We start from the raw sequence: 14,957 nt of genomic DNA on the forward strand, positions 1-14,957 counted from the left end.
TTAAAAATTGTTACAGCTATTTTTAATAGTTTTTGTCCTTTAGCCATTATAATAGTTAAATGGTTAATACACCATCATATTATGGCATAAAGTATTCTATATCTGACTGTATACTTACCTTACCAGTGTGTTGTATGTTTTCATGTTACTACTTAGTGTACTTAAATTTCATCTTAAATAACTTGAATTCCTTGGTTTACTTGTGATAAATTCTCTCAGCTTTTGTTTGTTTGGAAAAGTCTTTATATTTCTTTCATTTCTGAGAAACAACTTTGCTGGGTAAAGTATTAATAGCTGGTATTTTTTTTCTTCAATCACTTTTAATGTATGAACCCATTTTCTCCTGGCCTTTAAGATTTCTACTGAGACAGCCTTATGACAGTTACTTTGTACAGAAAAAATATGTTTTCATCACTTAAAAATTTCTCTTTGTCTTTGATTTTAGTCTGTTTTATCATGATGTATTTTGGAGAAGATTGTTTAGGAAAGAAATTTGGGGGTGACTAGTTTCATGAACTTGGATTGTCCAAATCTCTCCCTAGGTTTTGGAAGTTTTCAGTCATTGTTTTTAAAATAATCTTTCTAACCCCTTCTCCCTCCCTTTTCATTCTGAGACTCCAGTGTATATATTTCTTAATGCTATTCCATAAGTCCCATAGGTTTTCTTCATTCGATTTTTAAAACGGTGTCTCTTCATGCTGAAGCTCAATGATTCTTTCTGCTGCTTCACCAAGTCTGCTATTGAAATTCTCCCCCACATTTTGTTTTTCAGCTGCAAAATTTCTTTTGATTTTTTTTGTTTCCTATCACTTTGTTCAGCTTCTCATTTTGTTCTTGTATCAATTTCTTGGTTTTATTAATTTTGTTTATCTGTGTTCTTTTGCAGTTCTCTGAGAATCTTTAGAACAATTATTTTAAATTCTTTCTCAGGCAATGAGAAAGATACAATTCTTGTATCTTCATTACTTTAGGATTAGTTAGTGGAAGTTTACTGTTACCTTGGTAAAGTCATGTCTTCCCTGTCCTTCGTGATTCCTCTAGTCTTGCATAGCCATCTGTGTTTTTGAAGAAGCAGTTCCCTCTTCCAGACTTTATGAACTGACTTTGTTAAGGAAAGATGTTTATCTGTGCATAGAGGCAAGACAGAGCATGTTGTAACTTCAGGTCTAGTGGTACAGGATGCCAATTTTGGGGGTGTGTTGCAGTTCTGAGTCTGGTGGGCCATAATGATTCATTGGCTCAGGCTGCTGGGGCTCAGGCTGCTGGGGCCCACAACATCAATAGCATTGTAGGAGGTCTGCAGAGGCTTCAAGGGCTGTTGACATAACCAGTAGTGACTCTAGATTTAGTGCCTAAAGACCATGCACCTGTGGTAGTGGAGCTGGTGATATGCATACACTTGGCTGTGGTGGCCAGCTGTAAGTGCCTGTGTAGTAGAAGGGACTGGTTGCAAGCACACACACAGTGATGAGGTCCAGGAGATAAGCAAGGATCAGGGTCAACTTTGGGTGCACAGGCAGCTGGGGGCAGGGGCCTTGGCAGTTGGCATGCACTAACATGGCTGCTGGGTCTGACTATGGGTACTTGCCAACGCAGACCTGTGTGAAAAGTCAGGTTGGGAGAACGCAGGTGTACAGCCAGAGTGGCTTACAGAGAGTGATCCAGGCCAATGACAAGAGATACAGCTGGGATCAGTCCCATAAACAGCAGAGGTGCTCTATCTGTTGGTGTGCACCCCAGTGGTTGCAGGGTCTTCTCACAGGCATGTGTGGAGCAGTGGAGATCAGTGACGGAGGTTGAGTTGGTAACATTCAGGTGCATAGTTGGTTGGTGAGCTTATAGGTGAGCTTAGTGGCTCAAGCCAGTCAGTGGAAATAGGGCTGAATTTGGACCTATAAGTATTTGTAGGGAACTTGGCTGTTAGTGTGCCTTTCAATGCCTACCAGATCTCACCATGCATGCATACATGGCAGTAGAGGCTGATGATGTGTTAGGCAGAGAGCATGTACACAGCTGGAGGTACTGGCCCTGAAGGAACACAATGGTGAGAGTTATCTTCAGGGTTCTAGGCTGGCATCTTATACTCATGCAGTCTCAGAGATCTAGTCATGAACTGCTGGTGGTGATCCTAGCCTTCACCTGGGACATAGGGATCCGATGGCTGGTGTCTTTGAGTGTGACCACCTATACGGTAATAACTGGTGAGATTTGCAGAAGGATTGTGGCAACTGTGCTAACTGTTGTGTTTTTCAGTGGTGTAAGCTGCTGGAGGTACTCTGCTGCCACATCACTTGAAACCATGGTTGTTCGTGCTGTGTGATTTCCACAGAAAATTACTGTTCTTCTTCATTGCCCCTAGCCATCTCTATATGACTCAGCTTTGCCAGTCTCTGTGTGGGATGAAAATGAAGTTTATATGATGTTCTAAAAGGCTGGGGAAGCTGTTTGCTCATCCAACTTTCCCATTCCCAGTGAGGGGAACTCTTTTTAGCTGGGAGTTTCCTCTTGGTGCCCAGCTAGTCTGGTCTAAATGATGAAATGATGTAGGGCAAATGAAGCTGTTCTTCTTTCCCTTTTTGTGTGGTTATTCTCAATTATTTTATTTCACTTCCTTGCTGAAGTTTCTTAAGTGCACTTCTGAGCTCTCCCAGAGATGTTTTTGCTCATGGATATTTACTTATGTAATTGTTTATCTCTTTGTTGAGAGAGTAAGGACTGGGGTCTCCTGTACCTGGGGCCCCCAATCCCCTGGTTATGGTCCCAAACAAGTCTGTGGCCTCATAGGACCCAGGCTGTGATTGAAGCTTGCCTGAACTCCGCTTCCTGTCTCCTCTCCCCCGCCTCGAGAGCTGGAGAGGGAGGGAGTAAGGCTCACCAGTGTGGCAGCCCCTCCTTCTTTCCCCTTCCCCTGCCCTGTCTTCCAGGAAACAAGCCCTTGGTGCCAAAAAGGTTGGGGACAGTGGCCCTATACCACCACCTTAATGATGTCACTCTTGTAAGACTAATTAATATTGATGACTGGTTGGAGTCTACAGGCTACTGTCAAATAAACTGCCTAAGGCTCAGGTGAATCAACATAACCAAGTAAGTTAAAAATAGGATGTTAGATTCATTGAGAAACATGACTTGTGCCTCACAGGAATTCATTACATTAGGATGATAATGGTTACTGAGAATTAAATGGCATTAAATACTATATATTCAATAGTTACTCATGTAGAAGTCTTTTTACAGGACATATGTTTTTATTTCTCTAATATAAATACTAGGGAATGAAATTGCTAGGTGATATGGTAACTGTATGTTTTCCTATATCAGAAATTGTTAACTCTTTTCACAAGTAGCTATACCATTTCACATTCCTGCCAGCAATGTCTAAGAATTCCAGCTGTTCTGTATTCTTGCTTGCACTTGGTGTTATCTGTCTTCTAAATTTTAGCCATTCTAGTGTGTATTTAGTGATATCTCTTTGTAGTTTTAATTTCCGTTTTCCTAATGACTATTGATGTTTGCTCTTAATATGTTTTGTTTTGTTTTTCTGTGGTATAGTACCTTTTCAGATCTTATTTTCTATTGGATATTTGTGAACCTGGGGTGGTAAGAGTTTTTATATATTCTGGGAACAGTGTATTCAGATGTCTGTGTTATACATATTTGTCTCCTAGTCTGTAGTTTATCTTTTCATTGACTTAATAGTGAGACTTCCACTAAACAAAAAATTTTAATGTTGGTAAAGTTCAATTTATTTTCTTCTTGTGATTTATGTCAAAGATCCCCAATCTTTTTGGCACCAGGAAAGAGTTTTGTGGAAGACAATTTTTTTATGAATGGGGGGAGGGAAGATGGCTTTATAGCTTGCCACCAGATGCAACTTAATTGTCACTTGCTACTCACTGATAGGATTTTGATATGAGTCTGCAAGCAATTGATTTATTATGGTCTCTGTGCAGTCAATCCTCTCTGCTAGTGATAATCAGTATTTGCAGCCACTCCCCAGTCCTAATCAGCCTCACCTTAGATCAACAAGAGTTAGATTCTCATCAGGAGCGTGCAACCTACATCCCTTGCATGCTCAGTTCACAGTAGGGTTCAATGCTCCTATGAGAATTTAATGCCACCACTGAGCTGACAGGAAGCAGAGCTCAGGTGGTAATGTGAGTGATGGGGACTGGCTGTAAATATAGATGGAGCTTTGCTTGTTCACCTGCTTCTCACCTCCTGCCATGCTGCCTGGTTCCTAACAAGCCACAGGCTGATACTAGTGTGTGGTCTGGGTGTTGGGGGCTTCCTGATTTATGTCTTTCAGTTTCTATTGAAGAAATCAATGACAAAATTTTCTCCTATGTTTTATTTTAAGAATTTTATGTTTTTACTTCTTACATCATGTCTATTTGACCCATTTAAAGTTATTTTGCATAAGTGGTAGGAGGTAAAGGCCGAGGTTCATTTGCTTTCATATGGATAGCCAATTATTCCATCACTCTGTTGAAAAGACTGTTCTTTTCCCATTTAAATATTTTTAATTGAAAAGGATAGTCTTTTATTGAAAATCCATCAACCATGTATGTGTGGGAGGATTTCTACATGCTCTATTGTGTTTCATTAATCTGTGTTTCTATTTGAATGCCAAAACTCACTGTCTTGATTACTGTAGCTTCCAGATAGTATAAAATTTTCCAGCTTTGTTCTCTTTCAAAATTGCTTCAGTAAGTCTGTGGTCTTTGCTTACTTTTTTTTTTTTTTTGTCTGTTCAAACAGCATCTGGACACCAAAGTCCTGAGCGCCTAGCTTGGAATTTTCCCTTAATGCTGAATATATAACCAGTGAAGTAGGCTTGGGCTTCCAATTCATGGTGAAAATAGAGACTATAGAACAGTGAAGGAGTCGAGTCAGTTTAGTGCTGACAGGCAGCATGCAGGAGAGTGCCACAGAGCCTCATGCACAGTGACCCTACCCATTTGTAAAGCAGTTCATCATCGGTTTGGACTCTCAACTTGTCATTTTGCTACTTTTAAGGCACAAAGCAAAGTGGAAGAGTTTTCTGGCATTATTAGAGAAACACTTTTATTCCATTAGTTCTATATCTCCCACTACTCAAAAGTGATTTATTTTATGGTTACTCCTGATTTCACACAATCAATCTTCAGTAAACCATAGTATCACACAACAGCACCAAGGGGGGCATACGATATACTATTACCGATAGGACCCCCCACTAGGTTCACTATGCCCACTGCCAGAGGAAAGATGTCTCTCAATACCAGTGATTTGTGAAAAGGAAAGGAAATACTTCTTTAAAGCTATACAGACTTAGAGTAGTGACCTAATATCTTCATTAAAATATTAAAGTCTTTTAGGATACCCACAGACTCGCATAGTCCTTCCTTCTCCCTCTGCCCTAATCTGGGGTACTCTATCTCAGGAAAAGAAGTAGAAGTTCACGATTCAGGCTCCTGATACCATCAGCTGTGTCACCACCAGGATCTCCAGTTAACCCAAAGCCATGTGGCACCTTCTCATGGCCCACCAGCAAGAATCCTTTCAGCCCTTTTCTTTCAGGCAAAGTCTCTCCTGCTTCCTAAGGCACATGGCAAAAGAGAGCACCCCAAAGCCACATGGCCCTCATTCTTGCCAAAGCTGCAGATGTCCCCACTTTGCCAAAGCTGTGTAGTTCTGTCTTTGCATGGCTGCAGAGTCTGGATTTAAATCCCCGCGCCAACCTTCCTCTGCACTCCCGTTTCCAATTCCTTCTACAATCAGTTACACCTGCCAGCATTCCTGTATTCTTCCAGGTTTACTGGGCTGCCATCATAAGTCTGGGCAGGTGTGGCCCCATGTCATAGAGCCAATCTACTCCCAGCTCTCACACAGCACTCTATGTTATGGAGCCAATCTTCTCCCAGCTCTTCCAGGGGAAGCTGCCCCCGGTTACATCTTGGGTGGCAGTCACTTCCATCCCCCTGGCTCAAAGCATGGCCACAGCTATTTAATATACCTATGCGACCAGTTAAAGGTTAGAGATATGTTAAATGACCATGCCAGAGGTTAGCTACCAATCTGTGGCAGAGAAAATAGCTCTGCATGTTCCTGCTCCAGGTGTCCCTTCCCCCAACTCACACCTGTGAGGGGAGGGGGGAAGACATCCTATATATCTTTCTAATATTTCCTGGACACCCTGAGTTCTGGACCCCATTCCAAACCCCTATTTGGGGCCCCTCTCTGGACTGTACCTTGTTACAATAGTAGCTGAGATTAAACACTCTCTGCTTATTGCCTTCCTTGAAATAAGATTTCCAATGGTTTAATCCCAAGTATTTGTGATTTCCATTCTGCTAATAGCCACCAATATAAATTTATTGAGACTGCTGTTATCCATTGGCTATATAACTAAGTACTGTAGGCTGATCCCCTTTCTTCCATGTTCCTTTTTATTGCTGTATTTATAAAGTGCAGTCATGCAGGTGTGTAGACAGGAACAGGCACTATATCTATAATTTTTTATTTCATGAAATTAACTCCCATTTATGAAAACATTTTATTCTTTAAAATTTACGAAGGATAACTGTATGTATGTAATATTTTGTGATTCTTCAATGAGCTACTAGCCTATTTCATTCTCAACTTTTTTTTTAGTATTGCCTTATGAGAGAAATTAAATACTAAAGACTATTATTTTCTTGGGAAGAATCGAGTTTAGAAAAGCCACAAACCATTGTAGTATTTAAGGTTTTTGCCCTCCAAGACCTAGTTTTCTTTCTTGGGAGGGATGTTGCCTCTGTTGAGAATCCATGGTCTAATCAATAGAAAAAAAGCTAATCCTGTAATAATTGCAATGATCATAACTTTCCTTTGTTAAAGGTCTCTTATGCACCAAACCCTGTACTACGTGCTTACCAAGTTTTATCCAATACAGCTCTCATGAAAAAAACATACGAATATACAATTTCCATTTTGTGAATAAAGAAATTGAGATCAAGAGGTTGTTACCTTATTTATCTAAAACCAAATTTCAAAGTGCATATCACAAGATGGTCTGTGATCTCAGAGATTTCTTTCTTACTCTCCACTCATCACAACAATCCTGTTCAAATTAATTGAAAAGTCATGACATTCTGTGGCCAGACATATATATTTATTTTGGCACTTAAAGTCCTGACACATTGGCTTCCAGAAATGGTTCCATTCTTCCTGGTTGGCATTGCTTGTAGGTCATCAGAAGTTTTTTGGTCTGAGTTTTTTATAGCTATTGGCAAATGATTATAAGGAACTGTGGAAATATAAAAGGATAATTCTAGGGAGTATTTTATAAACACAGAGTAAAAATTTTATTTTGTTTTGGAAAAAATTGGATTTAATTTTTCTGTATCCTGATATTTTATAGGTACAATATTTAAAATTATACCTATTTTTTATTTATATATATGCCTAATTTAAAAAGGTAAAAGTAACACAGGACATAGTAAAAATCATATAGGATGGGGAAATATAAAATGAAAAGGTAAACTTTTCTCAGCTCCAACTTTCATACTCAAAGATATCTTCAGTTTTTTCCATAAATTTTAAATGTATATATTAGCACATATACATATATATATTCCTAGATATACTTTTTATTTACCAAATTGAGATTACAGTATCCAAATTGTGTCATATTTTTCTCTAGTCCTCTAACATTGTTGCATTGTGTAGCGTTTCATTGTAGCTGTTTCATAATTTCTTTGACTCATTCTATATTAAATTATATTTATTATTCCAAGGAGTCTCTTGAAGAATATCTTTAGTACACATAATTTGGCATATTTGTGAGTATATTTGTACAGTAAATTATAGCAATACGATTTAAGTCAAAGGATATGTGCACTGTGAATTTTCCTAAATATTGCCAAATTTCTCCACAAAAAGGATGCAGAAAACTACACTGATTTCAGTGTGTCAGGAGACCCACTCTCACAGCACTACATACTCTAAAACTGAAGATTTTGCAAATCTCATAGATGAAAATCAATGTTTTATTTTAATTTTCCTTCTTTTAGTTATTAAGAGACTTGTCCATATTTTTATTTCTTTGCTACTCGTGTGTTTTTTGGTTGATTCTTTTTTAAAAATATTTTATTATTTATTTATCTTTAGAGGGGAAGGGAAGGAGAGAGGAGAGAAATATCAATGTATGGTTGCTTCTTGTGCATCCCTTGCCGGGAACTGGCCTGCAACCCAGGCATGTGCCCTGACTGGGAATCGAACCATAGTTGTTTGGTTCGCAGGCCCGTACTCAATCCACTGAGCCACACCAGCCAGGGCTATACTTGTGTGTTTTTTAAAAATGAATTGCTTAGTCATATTTTTGTCCAGTTTTCTATTGTGAAATCCATGTTTAGTTTTGTTTGATTGATTGTATGAGCTATTTACAAATGAAGCAAATCATTCCTTTTTTTATTTATGTGCCTTTTTTTCAACTTTACCATTTCAGTTATGGCTTTTAGAAGTTTTTATTTATTTGATGATTAAAATAATCATGTCGAGGTAAGATTTACATAAATAAAATGCACACATTTTAAGTTTATAGTGTGATGAGTTTTGACAATTGAGTTTACCTGAATAGTCACTACTTTGATCAAGATATAAAATAATTCTATCATCCCAAATAGTTTTTTCAAGCTCTTTGCAGATAATTCCACCTGTGGCCCTAGGAAAGAACTCAGTTGCTTTTTGTTACTACAAATAAGTTTGTGTCTCCTAGAATTTATGTGGAATCATATAGTACATACTCTTTGTTATTGGGATTTTGATCAGCATAAATTTGGACATTCAACCATGTTTTATATATCAGTAGTTTATGCCTTTTAATTGCTGAGTTGTATTCATGTATACAGTACAATTTGCATATATAGTCCCTTTTTGTACTAATTGTCCAAGGCTGCTATAAGAAATAACAATAGACAGAGTTGCTTGACAAAACAGGAATTTATTCTCTCACAATTCTTGAGGTCAGAAGTCTAAAACTGGCCATGTCTTTGTCTCTTTGTCTAAAGGCTCCAGGGGAAGAATCTCCTTGTCTTCTCCTTGGCATTCTTTGACTTGGAGCTAGATATTTTCAGTCTCACTTCTGTCTGTCTGTCTGTCCCTATATCTCTTTCCCTTTTCTTATAAATACACCAGTCATAGCCCTGGCTGGTGTGGCTCTGTGGATTGAGCACAGGCCTGCAAACCAAAGGATCATGGTTCAATACCCAGTCAGGGTACATGCCTGGGGTGCAGGCCAGTTCCCAGCAGGGGACGCATGAGAGGCCACAGTACATTGATATTTTTCTCCCTCTCTCCATCCCTTCCCCTCTAAAAATAAATAAATGAAATCTTAAAAAAAAAGTGTTGAAAAGAATGAAGTAAAATGTTCTAAAAAAGAGACACCAGTCATAACTGACTAAGCCAACCTTACTTAAGTGCAATTTCTTCTTAATTAATTATATCTGCAATGACCTTATTTCTAAATATGGTCACATTCACAGATATCAGAAGTAAGGGTCTGAACATATCTTTTGGGGGACATAGTTTAACCCACAACAGTTTTCCTTTGGCCCTGGAAAATTTACATCTTCCTGTGTGAGAAATGCATTTATCTACATTCAATATTCCCCAAAGTCTTAACTGTTCCAGCATCAACTTTAAGTACAAAATATTATCTAAATATCATCATATGAAAAAGATTAAAATCTGTAATTGAACAACAATAAAGTGTTTTAATAAAAAAAAGTTTGAAATCTCATCTTTAATCTCTTTTAAACCAGGTTTGGCCGGTTTGGCTGAGACACTGAGTGTAATCTATCCTGGGCCAAAATTCCTCTCTATCCACTGACTTTTGAAAAGAGAAAACAAGTTATCTGCTTTCAAAATACAGTGGTAGGGCAAATGTAGAATAGATATTCCCATTCCAAAAGTGAAGAATTAAAAAGGATAAAAGGAGTCAGATGTCCTTAGGCCTGAAACCCAACAGGACCAAATTTCACTAGATTTCAAGGCCTGAGAAGAATCCTGTATGTGTTACTGCTTTGTTCCCTGGGCCCTGCTAAGTCAGCAGCACCCTTCTCTTGTCACCCCCAGGGTGGTGACCTTGCTCTCTCAGCCCACCAGGGCAGTGACTCCACCATCTTTGGCCCTCAAAGTCATCCTTCCCTTCTTTAATCCCATCTTGGTCCTTTTATCTATTGGAATAAATCCTTGAAGACCTTGTTGGTCTTCTGTGGTCATCATGGGGGTCCACATCACTGGACAAAAGACGTCCTGAATAACTCTCTCTCTACTCCTGGCTTCTGCTTCGATGGTTGATTGGATCCATAATCATAAGCCTGTCTCTTTAGCAAATAGTTTTCCCGCCATGCCCTTGGTTTTGTTTCCAGAATTTATCTGGATAGGTTAAATTTTTCCAAATCATTATGTGCTGGTTCTTTTCTGCTTAACAATCTCTTCCTCACATTATCTCTTTCTTCTTGTATTTTACCATAAGTGGCAAGGAGAAATCAGGCCTCACCTCTCACACTTTTACTGCAGATCTCCACAGCTAAATCTTCAAGTTCTTAAATTCTGTTTCCACCACTGAATAACAGAAAACAATATAGTTTTCTTTGTTTTTTGCCACTGCATAACAAGAATTGCCCTTAATCCAGTTTCCAATAACATCTTTCACATTTTCATCACTTCCAATAATGAGTCTCTGTTATGAATGGATATTTAATTCTGCCAAATGCTTTTTCTGGCATCTATCTAGGTGACCAGTTGCATTTCTTTTATTATGTTAAATATGATGAATCATGTTGATTGATTCCCAAATATTAAAAAGGTTTTCATTTTGCATTCTTGGGACAAACCTGAGATTGTAATTGTCTTGATTTCCTAATATTTTGTTGAGAATAGTTTCATTTACATTCATGAAAGTTATTGCTATTTTGTTTTCTTATTATACATTTGTCTGGTTTTGGCATCAGTAGTTAATGCTTATCTGAGCATAATTAGCTGTGAATTATTCCAAAGGGTTTGTGTAGGATTGGTATTTGCTTTTTAAAGGTTTGGTAGAAAATTCATCAGGGCCTGGAGTAATTGGTGAAAATTTGAACTGTAACTTTAATTTTTAGAAGATATGGGCTATTCATATATTTTAGTTTATTTTGTATTTCTTATGGTAAATTCAGTCTTTCATCAAACTATTTATCAACTCCCTGCATCCTGTTTTTCTCTAGTTCATGTACTCTACTAATTTCTTCTGCTTGTTGTCTCTCAAACTGGGTCCTGGTGGAGAATGAATATTAAGAAGCTTTTTAGAATTTTATCTGCTCATCTTATTTTTCCCATCATGTTGCTGAGTAGAGTCAGCTAGGTGCCCTACAAATTCCTAAAATCTTGTGTCTCACTTTTCTCATGGCTTCTATTTAAAGAATACAGCACAAGGATATGTACTTTATTTGTTTAATTTCTACTGATATATTTTTGCCAGATTTTTAAAATTTTTTCTCTTTTCTTTTTAGTTTTTCTGTTACTTGGCCTCATTTTACCAAAATCTTACATTAAAAATGTTGTGACCTACCTTCCTTCCTTCCTTCCTTCCTTCCTTCCCTTCATTCTTTCTTCCTTTCTTTCTTACCTTGTTGGTATGTTGACCTTAGTACCTCATAGATTACAGGGTAATGGAGGACAAAGACATCATTTTATATTTTTCAGCTACTCCTCCCCATGACACTGGACACCTAGTAATGACTATTGGCTATCAATTGATCAAAATGTGAGTTATAAACTAAAAGATGAATCGTGGTTTATGATCTTTAGATTCTACTCCAGTTTTTACAATACTCACTTCCAAGGTTAAGGTTTTAATGATTTAGAGAGGTACAGAATCCTATGGTAAACAGACATCACATTTTATTATTTTCATTTTTATTTCTATTCCTCTACTTTTCATCCATTTCAGCTTTAGTTGTTGGAAAATGCAGTTTCTTTCCCTATTGATTTGGTTGTCCTTGCACATTTAGCAAGTATTGATTCTTCCCTAAACTCTTTTACTGCATTCCTAAGACAGCCAGAGCTTTATTTCATCTTTTTCAAACCAGCATTAACATACTAGTTATTCTATAGAAAACAGCTGAATTTTCCCAGTTTGTAATTGCAATTTAACTGCTTCTGTCATTGTTAAAGATAGCCTATCACCCTTCTTCAATTTGCTAAATGAATGTTTTTACTTAGTGACTGTTTACCAAGATGATTATGTAATCTAATGTGTGTTTTTTACCATTTATTGGGAAAAGAAAGAATTTTCTGTTTTAAAGTATATTTGAAAAACATACATTAATTTAACATATGTTTATTGTACCATATAAACAAAATGTAATTCTAGAATTTGATTATTATTTGAATGATCAAGATGGCTAATACATTTTGGTTTAAACACAAGAGAGAATATCATTATAGTCTAGAGAATAGAGTGTCATTTAAGTCCATCATTCTGAATTTTATTGCTTCATATTCTTGCTTCTATAATCTATGTATATTCCCTAATTTCCCCTTGCTCTATTTTCCTATGGAACAGCTGTTGGTGTTTATGCGAAAGAAACCCTGAAAGTAATTTCCTAACACTATGAATGTGCTATAATGTTTTAGTTAATCTCAGTTATATTTACCAGGAACTATAGATTGTCTGGCACTGTTTTTATTTGTTGCTAGATGACACAATACTTAACGTGTTTTGAACTCAGCTATTTCATCTATTAATTAAGGATACTTAAAACAATAATGAGTCATGGCTGGTGTAGCTCAGTGGATTGAGCATGGACTGTGAAGCAAAGGGTCACCAATTAGATTCCCAGTGAGGGCACATGCCTGGGCTGTGGTCCAGGTTGCCAGTAGGGGCGTGTGAGAAGCAACTACACATTGATGTTTTTCTCCCTCTCTTTCTCCTTCCCTTCCCTTCTCTCTAAAAACAAATAAATAAAATATTTTTAAAAAATTAGTGAGCCCTGGCTGGTGTAGCTCAGTGGATTGAGTGCGGGCCTGTGAACCAGAGGATCACGGTTTGATTCCCAGTCAGGGCACATGCCTGGGTTGCAGGCTGGTTCCCTGCAGGCCAACTCCCAGCAGGGGACTCACGAAAGGCCACATACATTGGTGTTTCTCTCCCTCTCTCTTTCCCCTCTAAAGATAAATAAATAAAATCTTTAAAAAAATTAGTGAATAAATTGTATCAGGTGACTCTTGAAGTGTCTTCTAACATATCTGATTCTAACTTTTATGCTTATAAAAATGACTAGGTACCTTACTTTAACTTTTAAAAATAAATATCCAAACTCACAGGACCTTGAAATATATAATGTTCAGTACATAGGTCACATGTCATAGCTAAGAATTTTGGTGATATTTTGTCAAAATGCTGGAAACTTAAGAGAATTTATATTAGTGACTTTCATGAAATTCAAGATGACTGACTAACAATGACAGGATGATGGTGTATTTGTAACATTTTTATTAAAGTTCTTTTAGGAAAAATTCACACATTTATATTGTAGAAAGTAGTAATTTTATTGAGAATTTTTTTTAAAGTCTAAATTTGGGTTACAGACTTTCTAATAAGAGATGGAGAAAAGTAAATTTTGCCTATCTTAAACTTTTCTAGCTGTATGATGACCTGCTCTTCTGAGTCTTCCATTTTTTCCCTTAGCTTAACTAGATTTATTTATTTACTTATTTATTTATTTCTATCACTTTAATTGAATTTATTGGGGTGATATTGGTTTTCAAAACTATACAGGTTTCAAGTCCACAATTCAGCAAAGCATCACCTGCATACTGCATCATCCACCCACTGCCCCAAGTGAAGTCTCTTTCCGTTCCCATTTTCCTTCCCTTTACATGTTGTTTGACTAATCCCTGCACCTTCTTTTATCCAGTCCCCCTTCCTGCTCCCTTCTGACAGCTGTCATTATGTTCCATGTATTCATGCTTCTCTTTCTATTTTGTTCATTATTCTATGTGTTATTTATGCTTCTGTAGGTGGTAACTGGAAAGTTTCCATAATCACAAGTGACTTGCCAAATGCAGGCACCAGCTCACAGGTTTATATTATACTATGTGGACAGCGTAGAAATTCAGCCCCCATATATCTTTATGGAACAGATGGAGCTCCATTCCAGAATGGCCATGAAGATGTATTTAAGGTAAGTAATAAAATCAAGTAAAATCTGATAAGTGATACAGTTAGTACTTTGGAATGAATGAAATCTCTTAAATTTGGCACTTTCTATTACAACTACATGTGTCCTGCAGATGATCAATCAAAAATAGTTTATGGTAGTTTTGCTCAATCAGCTCAAGCAGATTAAACACAAATAAAACTACAAAATAATAGACTGTAGCTAGATAAAAATACTAGATAACTAACATTCATTGTTTTTATACATGTAGCTGTCAAGAACAAGGGCTTATGCCTTCCTGGCTGAGGCCCTAACAGAAAAGGCTCAAAATCAAGATCAGAAGTGAAAAATAAAACTGTCAAATAAAGGAGGGGAAAAAAGTTGTGGTTATTAGACATAGCTGGACACACTGAGATCAAGAGCTAGGGAGAAACAGGTAGCAAACAGNTTTATGGTAGTTTTGCTCAATCAGCTCATCAGCAGATTAAACACAAATAAAACTACAAAATAATAGACTGTAGCTAGATAAAAATACTAGATAACTAATATTTATTGTTTTTATACATGTAGCTGTCAAGAACAAGGGCTTATGCCTTCCTGGCTGAGGCCCTAACAGAAAAGGCTCAAAATCAAGATCAAAAGTGAAAAATAAAACTGTCAAATAAAGGAGGGGAAAAAAGTTGTGGTTATTAGACATAGCTGGACACACTGAGATCAAGAGCTAGGGAGAAACAGGTAGCAAACAGAAAGAAGGTATAAAAGAAACAAGTAGCAGGGGAAACCAGTATCAGG

General features: G+C 37.2%; 1 protein-coding gene across 1 annotated transcript in view; it reads left to right on the forward strand.

The window, feature by feature from the left end:
* The window catches only part of RP1 (RP1 axonemal microtubule associated), a 301,141-nt gene that overhangs the window by 32,507 nt on the left and 253,677 nt on the right, over positions 1–14,957 (forward strand). The window contains exon 4 of the mRNA XM_037031824.1: positions 14,026–14,189. Coding sequence (XP_036887719.1) covers positions 14,026–14,189 — 164 coding nt within the window. The remainder of the gene's footprint in view (positions 1–14,025; positions 14,190–14,957) is intronic.

The sequence above is a fragment of the Sturnira hondurensis genome, unplaced genomic scaffold (assembly GCF_014824575.4).
Source record: "Sturnira hondurensis isolate 20B ecotype Veracruz unplaced genomic scaffold, ASM1482457v3 Scaffold0021209, whole genome shotgun sequence".
In the NCBI taxonomy this organism is placed as follows: domain Eukaryota; kingdom Metazoa; phylum Chordata; class Mammalia; order Chiroptera; family Phyllostomidae; genus Sturnira; species Sturnira hondurensis.